Here is a 17232-nt window from a genome sequence, read left to right on the forward strand (position 1 = left end):
AAATCCTTACTTCTCCCTCTCACTTCACTATTATTTCTACTTCCTGCAGAAAGCATCACTTTCTCATTCTGTATTGTCCTGTACTGGCACTTACAAAGATTCTTGTTCAACAAGTATCCTTCTTCTCTTTAGTACTGGTAGACCCCTGCATGCCAAAATTGAATGATTCTATGATTCTAAGAACCAAACAGAAAAAGCTTAGCAATCAAGCATATTTCTAAGGAATACAGCTTCTGTGCATGAATAGAGAAACTAACATATGAGTGTCTCTCAATATGCTCATACTGTCATTGCTTTAAGTGGTCTCTGGATTTCAGATACACATTACTGCAGCATGAGTTGTAAAGATTTTCTAAAGTTTCCTGGACCTTACAGCTGGAAAAAAGGAAACATGCTTAAAAACATTCTGGTAATGTCTTAAAAGACATTCATTCATCAGTTTTACGGATTGAAATACACCAACGAGCAGCTGTAATTAAAACCAAATAACACTTCACAAAATCTGTGCAACTGGTGAGGCTTGGTTTTGCAGGTCTTTCCTTTGATTTTAGCATTACTGAGATTTTGCACTTGGGAGCTTCAGTTTCAAAACTGCTGGTATCAAAAAGCTGGTATTTAAGCATCTGGTCAGGTTCCAGGAGGCATAAGCTGGAACACATTTGTGTTTATGGATTTCAAAATTGCTTCCCTTATCAAAATAGAGTACTGAGGATGTTAAAGAGCACTTTGAAGGTCCCCTGCTGATGACCAATTAGTGGCAATGTGCAATACAGCTGGACTGTCAGTGCCATAATTCCTACTTCTTTACCCCAGGTTTTAAGCATGGCAAAGCAAATGTGACCCAAAGTAAAACAAAACATCACAGCCAGTCAAATGCATGAATGAATGAGTTAACAGGATAACTATGCAGGTGGCCTGTGGCTTTTATTTTCCCAGGCCTAGATTTGCCATTATTTGCACTAATGAGGACAGTTGTAACATACAAGTCTTTTCTGTAAGGAGGGAAAGTTCAGCTCTGTTGTCTCAGCAAAGACCACCAGAGCAGGCATTCAAAAGTAAAAGCAGCATTAGGGGAACAAGAGTTCACCCAAGATGGGAAACAACCTGTCTGAAAAACAGTTTTGGTGAAGGGGCAGAAAGTAATTGTTTTCTTGTTCTCTTCTTCCCCCTGCAAACGGAGAAGCTGAGTGCTCCAAAGCCATGTGGGTGCACCCCTGTGCTCCTGGCTTCAAGCACTGGCCATGAGTCTCTACCCTAGTTTCCCAATAGAGGGCATGATTTTTAACCCCAGCAGCAGATAACCTTACTTACATTTAACAAATCCAGGGCATTTTCAGGGAACTATGTCAAAATAAATTGCCCTGGTATAGCACTGAGCTTGCAGTTGCATTAACTCTTTCAGATGCAGTTTGTTAATTTATATTGCTTTCGAGCTACTATACCTGAAACTTGAGAATAAGGTCACTGAAAAACATACTAAAGGTACTACTGTGAGAGAGAGAGGAAAAGAAGGAGGGAGGAAGGGAGGAACAACTGAAGCTCAGGAGATATGTAAGTAGCTGCAATAGCCAGCAGAGCAGGTCACATAGGTACATCCAAAAGCTCCCTCACAGAATCCTTTTTAATAACTACAGAAGCTCTGATAACAAACTCCTATATTACTTTCCTCCATATATAGCCTACTTTGGGCATGAACTATCTCCACACACAAAGCAGAAAATCACATCATTCTGACTGATAATATGGGTTGTTTTCAAATGTCAAAGCCACATTTAAACCATCTCCCTGAAATGTCAGTAGGATAAAGTTTCATTCCAAACCAGACACTGCCTAGCAAGATGTTCGAGATATGAATTTCAAATAAAGTTGAAGATTTCAAACGAGACCAATATATGTTAAGTTTCGGTGTTGGTGAGTCTTCAGTACTAGAAAACAAGAAGCTAGATGACAACAGCAGTAACTCCCATTTTCCTACAAAGCCAATTGATTAACAAATGTTAGGGAAATTACTTTTGCGTACTACTCTTGCAATAGAGTAACTGTCACAGCAACACTAACAGTCAAGCCTAGCTCCCATCATAACCTGCACCACTGAATAAAGCCAAACACAAGGAGACAGTGTTCAACGACACTCCAGATACAGCACAAACCATACTTACACTGCCACTGGCTTACCTTCCATGAGTTTGGCAAAAGGCTCTGGACACGTGGAAGGGATTGGAAGGGCAAGTTTATTCATGGCAACACCATATGCTACTGCAAGACCATCAATTCCTCGGAATGGTACTTCCCCTGTTAGCAGCTCCCAAAGCAGCACACCGTAACTACCAGGAAGAAAACAGAAAAGACAATAGGTATTTGACTTTAACACATTCACAGTTAAGCAACAAAAAAAGTACCCGAACCTATCAGGGTGAGTCTGGTATACGAAGAAATAGCAGTTTTCTGGACAAGTTCATGATGGTTGCCAAGGTGGCAAAGTGCCTTATTTTACCTGCTTTTTTAATTAAGACTGAAATAGCCACTTTTTCATAAATAATTTTCTCACTGGAAACTGGGAACAGTCTGGAAAACATTAACAAAAACCTTCTGACTAATTTAGCAAATTTCAAATCAGAACCCAGTGAAACCCTCAAAAATGTGAAGGAGGATTGTTTGGTGGGTTGCGATTGTTAAAAATAACTGCAAAATACTTCTTCAGAATCAAGTTGTTCTTAAAGTGTTCTATGAAATATTAACTATGATGTTAAAGAAATAGTTCCAGGACTGTTCTTTCCCCAGGTATATGATAAACAACCTATTCTCAGAATATTCTCTCTGCTTCTAGGAAACCTGAGACAGAGACAGCTTCATATTTTGTGACCTGACAGTTTTTTGTTCCACTGACCTGTCATATTCTCTTCTGAACCCACTTACCACGTTCTGTGGTAGTGAACCCCACGAATTTAATGATGCATTACCAAAAAATAATTGCACATGTTTGGTTTGGGCTTGTCATTAGGTAATTTCGTTTGCTTCCCTGTAGTTCTTTCAATACAAGGAAGAATGAACATAAATTCCCTATCAACTTCTTCCATGTCATACGTGATTTCACAGGCTCCTACTACAACCTGCCTAAATCATTTTCCCTCCAGCTCCCAAAATCCTATTCTAGCTAAGCCCTAATCTAGTTACTCTCCTGAAGAAAAGCCATTTCATATCTTTCATTGAACTCGACGTCTTCTTTTGGAATGACCAAAATCACAAAGTTTTAAAGATACATAGAGAGGCACAGTATTTCCTGTTCTTTCTTTCCTATTAAATTTTAATTTGCCACTTGCCTTTCTGACTCCTTACAACATGAGCTAGGTTATCACAGTAACTCCAATATCTTTATAATGAATAATAATAGTAAAATATAGAGTCCATCACTGTACATGTGAAACTCTCTCTTATGTACTATTTTGTATTTATTACCATTTCATCTATTTTATCATTCATTACAGTAAAGCTTTTCCTCAGCTCTCTGAAGATTAACTTTTCTTATCATGAATAACTTGGTGTTATCAGCAAATGTTACCTAGCCATTTTTTTTTCTAATTACTTATGATTACGTTGAACACATAATTCCCCAAGAAAACTGATTTATTCCTCTGGTAATTAATAACTAAGTGATGAGAAACAGACCTGTCCTCTTTTCCCCCATCAATTTACTTTCTTTAAAAGTTTTTGAAGAAAGTTTTTGTTTAAAGTTTTCGTAAATCCAAATATGGCACAAGCAATCTTACCACTTGTTCACATACACAGTAACCCCTTCAAGAATTCCCATTTTTTCACAGGATCTGATTTTCTTCTAACAAAAGCTGACTCTTCCCCATATATGCTTATATGTCCACCAGGTCCTCCCTCTTTAGTGCTGTTTCTACCATTTAGTAGAACCCAAAATCAGACTTGCTGATCCTCAGGAAGCTCTTAAGAACTGCCATCATGTCTGCTGCCTTCCACTTCCTCTAGCATTAAGGCAGCTTTAAGCAACATATTACACAGCACAGCTCTGTCATATTCCTGTAGAAATCTTCAGTGTCACTGTAAATTCCAGCAAACTGTTGTTACTGCCCATTTTATCAGTCAGTTTTAACACCTCTGTGGACAGTATTTCAGCATGAGATGTCCTCCAGCTCAGGTTCCCTAAAGAGAAATCTTCAGCTTAAAAAGCCCCTCTTTGTTCCATTACAGCAGACACAAGTCACTAAGTGGCCTGTGGGCTGTATGTTCTGCAGTGTTTTCACTTGTGCTGCATCTGAAAGCAATTTATTTGTTTTTATGGTTTTCACAAGACTCTCCTCAAAATCCTTTTAATTTTCGGGAGTGTTTTACATTCAACTTGCCAGCACTTAAGTCCATGCCTAATTTTCTCATTTGAATACAGGTTCATCCTTTTGAAGGATGTCTCTTCTACATTGTCTTCTTCATTCATCTAAAGTCTTTCCTGTGCATTTCTCTGAGCTTTAACATAGCATCCTCAAAAGATAACCATGTTCCACATTCTCGTTTTATTGTTTTTAAGCAAAATTTCTCAATGTTGTCATTAATCTCCTTGATATTAAACACTACTGTAACAAAATGATTTTTCTTAATTGCTCTGGCAAAGATACTGAATCTAAGTATACATGTATTTTGATCACAATCACATTGTACAGTTTTGAAAGCCTCTCGTAAGCACACCTGAAGACCAAATGAAAAGCTGCTTCTCCTAAATACTCCCTGCATAGCTGCTCCATGAAACAGCAATTTCTGAAGCTCAAAGATTAATATCTTCTTGTTTCAAAGCAGCAAGTGCCCTATCCATCTGGGAGTAACCAACATTTTCATTATTTCATTGCAACCTGCACCCTTGCAATCTTCCTCCCAACCCATCAAATTCATTGTAACTGCTGCTGTTGGACAGGCTTAACTCTACTTTTCCTATTTAGATATGGAATTTCAGTCACTAGAGATCCAGCCTTTGCTGCTAGCACATTTCTTTTCATCAAGATTCTCAGTTCCTGACTGTTTCAAGAGCTTCATCTGAAATAAATAAATAAATAAATAAACAGGAGTTTAAGAATTTCCCATTTTCTTTCTGTCTTCCTAGGATTCCTAAGACTCAAAGAAAAGGAATCCTGTACTGAATATATATTTGGCCTGTCTAAATCTGATTGGTTTTTCACGTTACTTTCCAGTTTGGGTACAAGTGTTGATATCAAAAGGCAGGAAAAGGTACCAAAGAGTTTTGTTATTACTTTACCACTAGTGCTGAATAAAGCATGTATTAGACAGTTTTTGTAATGGGATGGTTAGGAAAGCACTACTGATGTGCTCAAAGCATTTTTTCAGTGGGGTAATTTTTAAAAAGACAAAGGAATGGACAGATTGCAGAAAAGGTCACTTCGTTTCTGACAAAGCTGAATCCACCTCTTCCTCATGTACTTACAGTTCATTGTTGATAATACTGCTTCTGCAGAAAAAGGGAAACACCGCTTTGTGGTATATGAACAACAATCATCCCAAGTGATTAAACAGTAAGAGAGGTGCTGAACAGAGTGTTTTCCATTAATTCCTCAAGCAGAGGATTGGGAATGCCAAAGGAAAAAGTCAGAGAGATTTATACAAAAAAAGGAATAGGAAGAAAGAACCAAGGGCCTCTCCTCACTCTCAACAGGGAGGAATCAAAACTTATCAAGCTCATTTATTCTTGCAGCACACAGTAGCAATTTTGGGGCTTTAATTACAAAATGAGCCATGTGATGCTGACCATGCATCCAAGTCAACTGACACTTGTATGAATAATTAACCATCTCCCAGTGACCCAGTAATCCCTTAAGCCATTTAACATCAGGTCTAATCCTACAGACTGGATTTTCAGGAAGAAGCCTGAAGGTCTTGCAGGATTTCACATGTGATTTTGCCACCTCCCTTGTAAGTCTGTGAACTTACAAAAAAACAGTAATTTCTTCTCACTGTTATTGCTCAAGTTTTTGTACCATAGGTTGCTCTTATCCATCTCCCTAGGTACAGCACTTTCCATGAGAAAGGAACTATCAGCCCAATAAGGAAACGCCAGCAACAACAGAAACCAGAACATTAATACATTACCTTTGTTAAGAAATAAACTTCATTACATTTTAATGGCTATTAACAGCATTTTGCCTGTTATCAGACTGGCAGTTCCAGAGTAGACATTTCCTGCGTATTTCACAACAGTCAGTTGCAACACTTGTCCCACATGAGCTTCTACCAACATTGCTAGTCAACATTTATCTGCCAGGTACTGAAGTCTTGCCAGTGCTTCATTACACATAGAAGACTACAGAAGCCTGCACGCAGTAAGCTGTAGATGGAAATGCTTGCCAACACCTTATTCAAATGAAATATTCTAGTGACTGAAGTTCTTACACCCACCACTGAAACAACCTGACCTACTAATCAGATGTTTTAGGTAGTTCTGGTATTCCATTCCTAAATGAAAATTAAATTCCTAATTATTTTACTGGTCTCAGAATAGATACGTCTTCAAAACATCTAAACTGAGGAACACAGGGAACTCAGATGAAGGTTGTATGGTGGTTTTACATTCTGCATACCAATCATACTGACAACTTGATTGCCTTTTAAGCAGCACAAGTAAAAAACAAAGTGTGCAGCAAACAAGAAATACATTTAAACAGTTAAAATGACAAAGAAATTTGAATTATATGTCTACTGCTTACTGTACAGTACTGGATAAACTGCAATATCTGCGCTACCTCCTCACCCCTGTAAATGCAAAGCAAATGCATAAGGCTCAAACACAAATAGACTTACAGAAACTGACATATTTAAATAAAACCCTAGCTTCTTTGTCCTCCGCACAATATAAGCACAAGCTTTCTACTGTACAGCTAAAGCTTGTGGGTGCAGCACAGCAAAACTCAGAGCAACAAATTTTCTCTAGCAAGATGTACCAAGTGCTGTTATTATCAAGAAGCTTTGCAGTGGCCCAGCCCTGGTGACAGACACCGGCATGTGTGAACATTCCTCAGCCTTGTAAATTTTTGCCAACCCTCCTTTAGAGTGGGACAAATGAGTTCTTTAAATGGAGTTTGATACATGTTTCGAAAGGAATTGCATCAAGCAGTTATTTATGATAAGATTGGCAATTTCAGTCCTGGCAAACATCTTCCGCATCTTCTTCACCTGTTTGTGCAGCAAGAGCAAAAGCAGAACAAGATTGCTGTTAAAAGGCTGGGCAGCAATTCAACCAGCAGTATTATTCTAATAAGCTTTAAAGAAAAGGTGTTGAAATAAAAGGGTTTGTGAATGCTAATAAAGACAGCCAGTTTTGTTGATGCTGCACAGACTAACTGTAAGGTTGTCAGGCAAAAAATTCCCTTTATTCCAGTGATTAACCAAGAGGCTGAAGTGGACAACAGGAGAGGCAAGCCTAATAGAATAGAAAAGTTCATCCTGTTAAGAATTTCAAATTGCATCCTTCGGTGGGGACAGGATTTATTACATGTGACCATGACTGCCTTTGTAAAATCTAGTGCTTACAATAATTGACATAACAGTAGTGACTGCACGGGCAAGTATTTGTTCTCTGTATACGTGCCTCAAACACCATGTTCTTTTCAGCTTATTTAACTGATTCAAGGTTTTGGCCACCAGAGAGAAAGCTTATTCAGAGTCAGTACAACAGCTCTCCTAATGGAGATGACCCTCTGTGTAAGGAAGAGCACTGAGGGAAACTCAACCCATTTTCAAGGGAAGACTGGTAACTATAAAAAGAGAAAATTTGCAAAGAATCTTAAAAATAGAAATACAATATTCTGAAAATATTCTAACAAATAATTTCAGTTATTTATAATCCTTAAATCCTGAAGTGATTCACAGTCCTTAGGTCAATGACCAAACTGGTATTTTTGAACAGATGCAGAGGCACTTGACCTACCATTACGAAAATCACCAACTGACCTGTTATGTCTCATCTTTCTTAAAATGATGTCATAGTGATACAGAACATCTATGCATCTGTTCACAGCATGCCTGGATTAGTAAAGTTACAATCACAGGGAAGTTGTCTCCCCCTTCACTTCTTCTCCCCCAGGTTACCCTTTAAAGGCCATTCCCAGCACTGTTTCACAGAAGAAAGAACTGAGGTTTGAGCTTGACAAGCTGTGTACAAACCAGTATTGTCATCATGTGCACAGAAAAGGTGCACAGCCTTCAGGTTTTCATTTCTGCCAGACTTTGCTCAGAATAAAAGCCTTGCTTAGTTTGTCTCAGATTAACTACAGAGGCTACCACATTTAATTACAGAGTCAATTTTATCCACACCACTAGTGCACAAAATACAAGTTCACAGGCTTATCACAAGGCAATATATTATCTATTCAGCAAAATTGGACGAGGAAAATTAAAATCCCCACACTGAATCTCTGCCATAAGAACCAGGCAATTCTGCCAGCTGGGATGTTTCTTGATCCTGACAGATTTCACAGCATGCACATACTTGTGTGGGAGCACTACTGCCCAGCAACAGAATTTGACTACTGCCCAGCAACAGAATTTGACTACTGCCCAGCAACAGAATTTGACTGCTCTAAAGACAGTCATCCTGACATTTCAATAGCTCTCCCTCCACCAACAAAATTCCCTCTAATTCATCCATTTCCGATGTTCAGTACTAATTCTATGTGACACAGCATCCAGAAAAGTCATTGCTTTAGGGCTATTTACCAAATTCTGGGTTTACCAATTCACTTAATGGTCATATTCAAACTCAATTTCTAGAAGCCTATAGGCTGACCCTTATACCCCTCTCCACCAAAGTAATTCCTACTCTCAAAAATCCCAGTGCATGAATGGAAAAGACAATATATATATATATGCAAATTACGATTTATGGATTACATACTCAGATGGACCTAGAGAAGAGATTTACTATTCTATATGAAAGACTAGAAGGGTGGATATAATTCCTAAGATTATTACGAAAGTGAAAAATGTATCCATGCTGAAACTGCACAAGGAATGTGACTAAGTACCGCGTGTTTATGTACATACACGTCAGTGACAGACTATTACCAAAACCATAAGATGATCTTACTGTTGGTAAAACAGTAAAAAAAATAGTAATTTTAAGTATTTCACAGTTTTATGGCCTTTGATTATGTCAGCCAATAGCCAAATAAGCACAAAAAGTTTGTTTTAGATTAAGCAGAGGGCATTGGGAATCATAAGATAATCTGAATGTAAATTTATAGAACAAAAATTTAGAGGCATGCAGGAGTTGGCTCACCACTTCCTACAGTAAAAAATAAAGTTTACAAGCAAAGTAAAGTAGTCTGAGAATCTGATAGATGGAAAGCTGGTGGATAAAGTTTTTTTAAGACCTGAATTTTAGTATTTGGTTCACCATTACTCATCCTTAAACATAAGAGAGTTTCCTGGCAGGTCTAGTTACTTCTTAGTATCCAATCACTTAATGCCAAATGTATACCTCCACACATCGCTGCCTTTGGAGAACATGGAGGAGCGGATGACCTCAGGAGCCATCCAGGCATATGTCCCAGCTGCGCTCATTTTGGTAGTTTTATGCCATTCCCTGGCCAAGCCGAAATCCGTGATCTTCAATATCTTGTTGCTCAGATCTCCATTTTCCACCTTTTCGAGTATCAGTACTGGAGAAAAGGGAAGGGGGGGGAATAAAAGGTATGCAGAGTAAAGCTAGTATTTATGCAAAAAAAATCCTCCTGGAGATCTCCCCAATCTCAAGATTCTCCCTGACTTTCTGTTATTCAAACATACCACACTATTAAAAGTTACTTTAAGCTGATCCCTTTATCTGACAAGTGATCTGTTGTCCAGCAAATAACTTATATTTAACCAAAATACCAAGTCCCAGAGAACAAACAGATAGCAACATGATAATTTTACATAATCCCTAGTGTCATTCTGCATAATAATTCTCTGCTAAGAGGAAGTGAACCACTGTAACTTCTAGAAATCCAGATAAGGGAAGACATTCCCTAATTAATCCTCTCTCAGCAAGCCAGTAATAGCATCTCTTTCTTGAACTGCTTAGAGGACTTTATTTTTTTAAATCCAGATACACACACAGGCTGGAAATACTCTTCATGTAAATGTGTCAGTAGTGGAAGCTCTATGTACACAGATGTTTAGAGTTTTTTTAAAGTCACAATTAGACGAATTAATGTTTATGATCCATAATAACACACCCAGTTCAAGACTTCATATACACCACCATGTTATAGACTCCCCCCCCCATCATTATGAAACTATTTTCTTAATTAAGCTGGCATGTTTCAATGGTAAAGGATTCTATTCCCAAGAACTTTAAAAAAAATATTGAGGAGGCAGAACTCAGGAATACTTTAGTATAAATATTCCTCGTTAACCAGAAAGCTGTACTGTCATCCCACTGTGAAATGAGTGTAAACCAGAGGCCAGAAGTATCCACTCGGCTTTAGCAGCACCTCATTATTCTCTTTATCTTAACATAAAGTGACCACAAAAGGTGCGCCAGAAATGCAACATCAAGCAGCAGAATGTAACAGGCCACTAGACTTCCGTAAGTAACATAGCCATGGAATGATTTTCAGCTACTTGTAAAGAACCACAAAGAAAAGAATATTTGTATTGCCATGAGTACAATGACTTCACAGTGAAAGGCATCAAGCCACTAATACATCGTCATTATGCAGTTACTCAGGTTTTAATTTTAGTAGACAAAGGTCTGTAGAAAACAAGAGGGGATTCCCCCTTTCCATGTATATGTGTGCAAACTGAATAATTAAATTAATAACAATAATAAAACCCCAAACAAACCAAGCAACCTACAACCAATCAACCATGGATCATAACAGAACCTATAAAAGACAAAAACATTGCAAAAATTACAGTACATATAAAAATCGTCTCCATGACTATTTTCAGCAGGCCATGAAAAGACTCAAGTATCAGTCTGCAGCTAACACAGCTTTTGAGGGGGAAAGGGGGAAGGGAGGAGAATAATCTTATATCCATTCTCATATTTCCCTCCAACAATCAAAATGGGATATCCCATGAAATAGAACCCAAAATGTTATTTGAACCCTTCTGCACAGTAAGTAATATACATCTGAACATTAAATACTGCATTTACTCTTATTAATGTTAAAGAGCCTGTTCTCTGAAAATTAAAAAAAAATAATATTTTAAAGAAAAAAAAAATCAGCTACTCTTTCTACAAGGTTTCAGAATACACGAAATACTACTTCAAGACTTTTGTAGGCCAGCTCAAGTTGTGAATGAACTGGACTCATGGTTAAGCTCTTGGTTCTTGCTTCTAGTGCAAAATTCCTTTCTAACATTACTGAATGCTCCATTTCCCTAATTGCAGAAGGAGGAGGAGTTTGACGCCTATAATTACTACTCTTCTCATTTGTGCAAAAGTATGTATTTTTAGTGCCACACTTCAGTGCAGAACAGAACCATCACAAGAAACAGGAACAGAAGAAGGCTTCCTTTGTGGATCTTCTTCTAGCAAGCCTTTTTTCCTTCTTTCTAGTAGATGGACTGCTAAGAGAAACTGGTAACAAGTTGCTCACTAACTGCAAGTGTAAAAACCTTCTTGGAATATACATACCAAGTTTCTTCTTCTAGCGTGCATGCACTCTGCCTACGGAGTTGGCAGAATAATAAAATCTAATTTAAATTTTAAATGCAGTAATATATAGATATACCATGAAGCTGTAAAGGCAAAACAAAACTTTGAAAAAAACAAGCATTGGCTTTAGAGTTTTTTTGCTTTCCTCCACAAACACAATGAGCAACAAATAAATTTGTTCACAAGGTAGATCATATTCTATTTGAATGAGCTCAATACACAGAGCGCCAGATATCACAGTTGGATTGTACATACCTTTCTGGCAAGAGGTTATTTAAATCTAATTACCTCGATTTGTATTAGCTTCTAACAAAATAATTAGTACTTACACAGATCTTTTGTATCCATGAACTTGTTCTTTTGTCAGATGCACACTAAGTAAGATAAATTACCATGACAAAAGACCACAGGGAAGGACAATGAAAGAGCTGCAATTATTGCAAGTCCTTGATTCCTTAGTTACATCCTTAACTCCCCTCCTATTTCCTTGTAAAAACTGCTTGGGATAACAATCCTGCAAGCCAAAATTGTAAAACTTAATTTTAAGAATCATAACTCTTTCCAGCATCTGTTTCAGTTCTTATCGTGGTCAGTATCAACAGGCTTACTCCTAACTGCTAGGAACCTCTCTAGCCCATTTGTCAGATTTTCAAACTGAAAACCTTGATTCTCCCTCTTGCGTTTGTTCAGATTCAATGAAAAATCTTATAAACAGGTGAAATATTAATTCCTTTCAGTTTCTTCCTTAAAAATCTCTTTCATGGAGAACACAAGCCAACTTGCTAGGACACTGCAAATGCATTTTATTCATGCTAATCAACATGGTTTCATTTGCTTGTGAGCTTTATTTACAACCAGTTATTACCTCTTGTTTAATACTTTTGAGTGCAAGTTCTCTTCTGCAACTCATTAGCCTACCACAATAAGCAACATACTTCCTACACTTAGATTTTAAATTCCCTTCCATCTCTGAATAGATCTGATCACTTAGGACAGAGCTAACAGCAGTCAGGTAATCAGCCTAACATGAATTCAGACATGAATACAGAGCACCTACATCAAAAAACACAGTTTATCTAACCAAGGCAGTAAATATTATCATTCTGGTGTGTTGATTTAAAATGTCTACATGAGATAAAAAGGTTTTTCAAAAGGTAGAAAAATTAACTGAAAATATTCCACATTCCCAGCCTTAAAAAAGATATTTTTTTCGGCAGCAAAGATACTGGGTCTAGTTTTCAGGCAACTAGGGAAAAACAAGACCCAAGTCAGCAGGAACATGCAGAATGTGTGTCAGCTTGTTAGCTGGTGGATCACCATTGCCCTGTTCCAGCAGGGCCCACGCAAGTGATCTCTTCCTGTGTGCATGCACAGAGCCAAGTTGTAGATGAAGGTATGCTATGTGCTACTACTCCTAACAACTCAAAAGCATCTTTTCCCACTGCAACAGAGGCTAAAAGCTCATCTTAAGTAGTATGGGTAAGAGCCAACTGGCAGTGTACAAAAGGGACTGGTGATGCAAACCAGGTATTACACACACATTAAAAAGAGGAATTAAAAGCACGTTATAACAGCTTTGAGGACCCAACTGCTACAGCAAAACAACTTAATATAGCAAATCACCAATACCATGTTCTTTGCACACTGCAAGTGCAAAGCAAAGCACACTGGCTTAAACTAGCATGAAATATTGTTAGCAAATTTAGATTAAGGGTTATCCTCAACATCTGTGCTTATAGAAGCAATAAGCCACAAATGCTCACATACATTTTCGTATATTCCTGAAAGATTTTTAACTCTGGAAAACAAGCATTTGACAATGAGAAATTAATGACAGCTCAAACGAATTCCATCTAGCAAGAGACCTCTTCCATATCTCAAGGTTTCCCAGCTGAGACAACAAGCAATATGACCCAAAGAGACAAGCCATATGACCCATCTCCTAGCAAGACCTTCCCCAGATCAGGCAGTCATCCAGATACAGCTACATGTGATTTAGATGTGTAATTTCAACCACCGAGAATTTACTAGTAATTTTATTACCAGAAGTACTCTCAATAATCATTTCTGACAATGGTTTGAGAGATAGGCACACACCAAGTTCTGAATGACAACAGTCAGTTCAGACATGCTAGGTCTGAGTTTAAGAGATACAAAGGTAAAAATTAAACACTGGGCCTCCTCTTATCTAGGTTATGATGAAGACCAGTCTTTCTTCTTTGAAATGGAAATGTCTACTGAGGTTCTCCCATGTTCTCTGAAAATATCTTTCCTGCCTTACAAGAAGCATTAAGGATATTTTCATTCCAGACTCCTGTGAGGTTTCCTGAAAAGCACAGAGAAATAAGTGGGCACCATATAAACAAAGGGGTGGGTTAGGTAACCAATGGCAATAAACCAATGCTTACTGGTTTGATGACAAGACAAACTAACTAGCAGAATAGCGTAAGGCAGAATTCAAAGATCATTTGACAAGACAGTCTGGTGCAGTCATTAGTGTCTGACTTTACAGCAATTAATTGAACAACCATGTATTGCTAGAGATGAGTAAACTTATATTTTCAGCACAGGTTTTCACGTATGTGATGCTTTGGCTTCTGCTGAGGACAAAACAAGCTTCAGTAACAAAGAGGAAAAGCAGCAGAGCACGGCTCCCTTTCATCACTAAATTTACAGCATTTTCAGTCATCTCTGAGTAGTTCAGACCTATAGGTGGCAGCTGGTAGTCCACTCTGAAGATTTAGAATACCCTATGCTTGGGCTGTAGATACTTCATGGACAATTACCATCATGCTCACAGTACTAACTGTGGCACCTAGGCCTGTAAGACCATCCCAACTACTAAACAGCCTCTCTTACTTGTATCCTTTAATTTGTCCTTGTTGCCATGAATGAAATCAGCAATTGAGATGCTTATTACCAGAGAATCATCCTTAGTTCACAAGTCCTGGTATTTACCCCCTCCAAATCACAGTATTCTGGAAGAGCAATAAAAATTTCCACAAGAATAGGTCCATTTACTTAAGATATGGTCTATTTAGTTGCTCTGACTATTGAAGCAATAGTTAAGAGGCCAGAGCCAAAACAGACTCAGTTCACAAAGAGCATCTTCAGTACATTCTGCAGCACTGAATGCTGGCCATTAACCAGATCTTTCACTGTGTCTAATCCTCTTTAGTTAGCAGGCAACACCAGATGCTGAAACAGAAGTGTCATTAGAGACTTCCCTAATACAACTGGAGTTTCTCATTCCAGTCTCAATTTGCACAAACGGTAATAGGGAATTAATTCAGCTAATGCTGGTACCATTAAAAGATGGTTTCTTGGTTAGCAAGGCATGGGGAGAAGAACTGATGATGTACCCAAGATCCTCCTACCTTTGTTTGTGATTTGAGCTATCAGCTTTTCTAGTAGAGTTGGAAGTGATAGAAATCAGCTTCTTGAGGTTGGGTGAAGCCTGTTTACATTCTTCAGTTTAAGTATCATTCTGTATGCATACTAATAACTAGCAGGCTTTTGACAGAATCCAATGTCAGCCTTACTGAAAGTAACCAAGTCTTCAGAAGTACATAGATCCCAGTGATAACAGATCCCAAAGGAGGTGATTCTCAGTATCATGAGTCACCGCTGTGGATCAGTGACATCAAGAATGGGCCAGGGCTAACTCAGATGCTTTTGCTGTTTAAACAAACATTTATACTGAAAATAGACCTAACAGAAACAGACCCACTGGAGTATGACTGACACAATGGTATCTGACAGTCATCTCTTTCCCCTAATAGCCCCCATTCCACATTATTATGCTTTACTAGAAAGATAAACCCCTCTTCCTTAGCACTCAAAGCAATAAAAAAAAAGCAACTTGATTAGGATTTCTAAGAAACCATTATATCTTTCAGCCTTTATGTAGCTGCTAGTACTGCATCTTCAGTTCTGTGTCATAATCACAAGTCATTATGGAGATGGCTGCTCTGTGGGGCATTAGACAGTGCAGGATTATTTAACAGGACAGAGTTAAGGCTGCTGTTGATCTAATAAGACCTTTAAGGAAAGTTCCAAAAGTGGAGCTTCATGTTAGAACACTGAATTTCCACTAGGAACCCATGAACCTGCACTGGTGTGCTTAGGACTGGGAATACATGTACCTAGGACTAATCTATGTCCTTTCAGAGGGAGAAATCACTGCAGCAAAAACACCGAAACCTGCAGTTTTAAAATTTTGTTACTGTGTGTACCATGAGATCAGATACACAAAACCACCATGCCAAGGTAAAGACATGGGTATATCCTTTGATCTAGTTATACGTACATTTTAATAAATAAGAAGAGGGCCGGGTAAACCACGCAATATTAGCTATTGCAGTAAGAAGCTTAAAACTGCTGGCCAAACTTTGTTTAGGGAATATTCTCAACTTTATTATAGTGGTCCACTGCAAATAACTGCATTGTTGATTTTTTTTCTGCTCATCTTATTTCTATTAGATGTTCTTTCTTCTTTCCAATTCTGCTAGAAGCACTGATGATCTGGATCTCTTTTCTTCTGCCAGAATATAAAAATTTCTATCCCTTTCCTTTAATTTTCTTTTTCCCAAACCCATCTATTTTTCTTTCAAACACACTCCTCTACCCTACATAAACAGATAAGCCATCTGCACTCAATCTTTCAATCTAATCACTAAAACAAACATGATAACGCTTTACTTAGGTTTTAGGTTGATCACTTTATAAAACCTCAGTAACACACCTCCTGTTTTTCACCCAGCACTATACTACCTCCAGAATGCATGGAAAGATAATTTAAAGAAGTAGATTACTTTCACAGAAGGAAAGTTTTCACAAGGGAAATTAAGAAATTTTTTTTGCAACTAAATTAACAGCTGCTGTTCCCCTCAAGTTACACCAGCAAAGCCAGAAAACATGCTATAACCTCCTCTCAGAAACACAAACTTCTCCTGGAAGGCAGTAACACCATCAGATTTTTTTGCTTATTTCTTTTGGGAGTGTTATTTTAGTTTTCAGCTATACTTTTGGACAGTTAGAACTGTCCAATTCTTAGTCTCTGGTGGCCCAAAGCAGTGGGAAAGAGCAAGCAGAGCAAAATAAACACTTTAACCCATGCTGATCCAGTTGCTAGGAACGCCAAAGAACTGGTAGAAAATGGCTCCTCATTTCAGCTCATTGTCAAAATTAAGTGACAAGGCAGCAAAATATAGTCATATAATAGCCTTTTCCTGGTTCCTCAACCTAGAGAAAGGATTAGGTTTATCAGCACAGTGTAATGCTGAACAGAATACTCCTTTGCTTGTGCTGAAAGCTGACTCATCACTTCTGAAGCAGAACAACATTCAGGGAGGAACTACTACAGTGTGATCACCCACTGCAAAAATAGCCCATTGTTACATACAAAGACAGAGGAAATGGGCTGCTGTCTACCGCACAAAATAATGTGAACAGCCAGGCATACAAAAAATTTCTGGCTATACCAGCTTCAGCTTCTTTAACTACCCTGCTATTGTATTCCAAATTTATATTAAAGGACCTTCCTAAGGCAAAAACTGACACCA

General features: G+C 38.1%; 1 protein-coding gene across 1 annotated transcript in view; it reads right to left on the reverse strand.

The window, feature by feature from the left end:
• The window catches only part of MAP3K9 (mitogen-activated protein kinase kinase kinase 9), a 51486-nt gene that overhangs the window by 13571 nt on the left and 20683 nt on the right, over nt 1-17232 (reverse strand). The window contains exons 3-4 of the mRNA XM_034062145.1: nt 9500-9680; nt 2176-2324 (exon numbers count right to left, since the gene is read on the reverse strand). Coding sequence (XP_033918036.1) covers nt 2176-2324; nt 9500-9680 — 330 coding nt within the window. The remainder of the gene's footprint in view (nt 1-2175; nt 2325-9499; nt 9681-17232) is intronic.

This window comes from Melopsittacus undulatus, chromosome 4 (genome assembly GCF_012275295.1).
Source record: "Melopsittacus undulatus isolate bMelUnd1 chromosome 4, bMelUnd1.mat.Z, whole genome shotgun sequence".
Taxonomy (NCBI): Eukaryota; Metazoa; Chordata; class Aves; order Psittaciformes; family Psittaculidae; genus Melopsittacus; species Melopsittacus undulatus.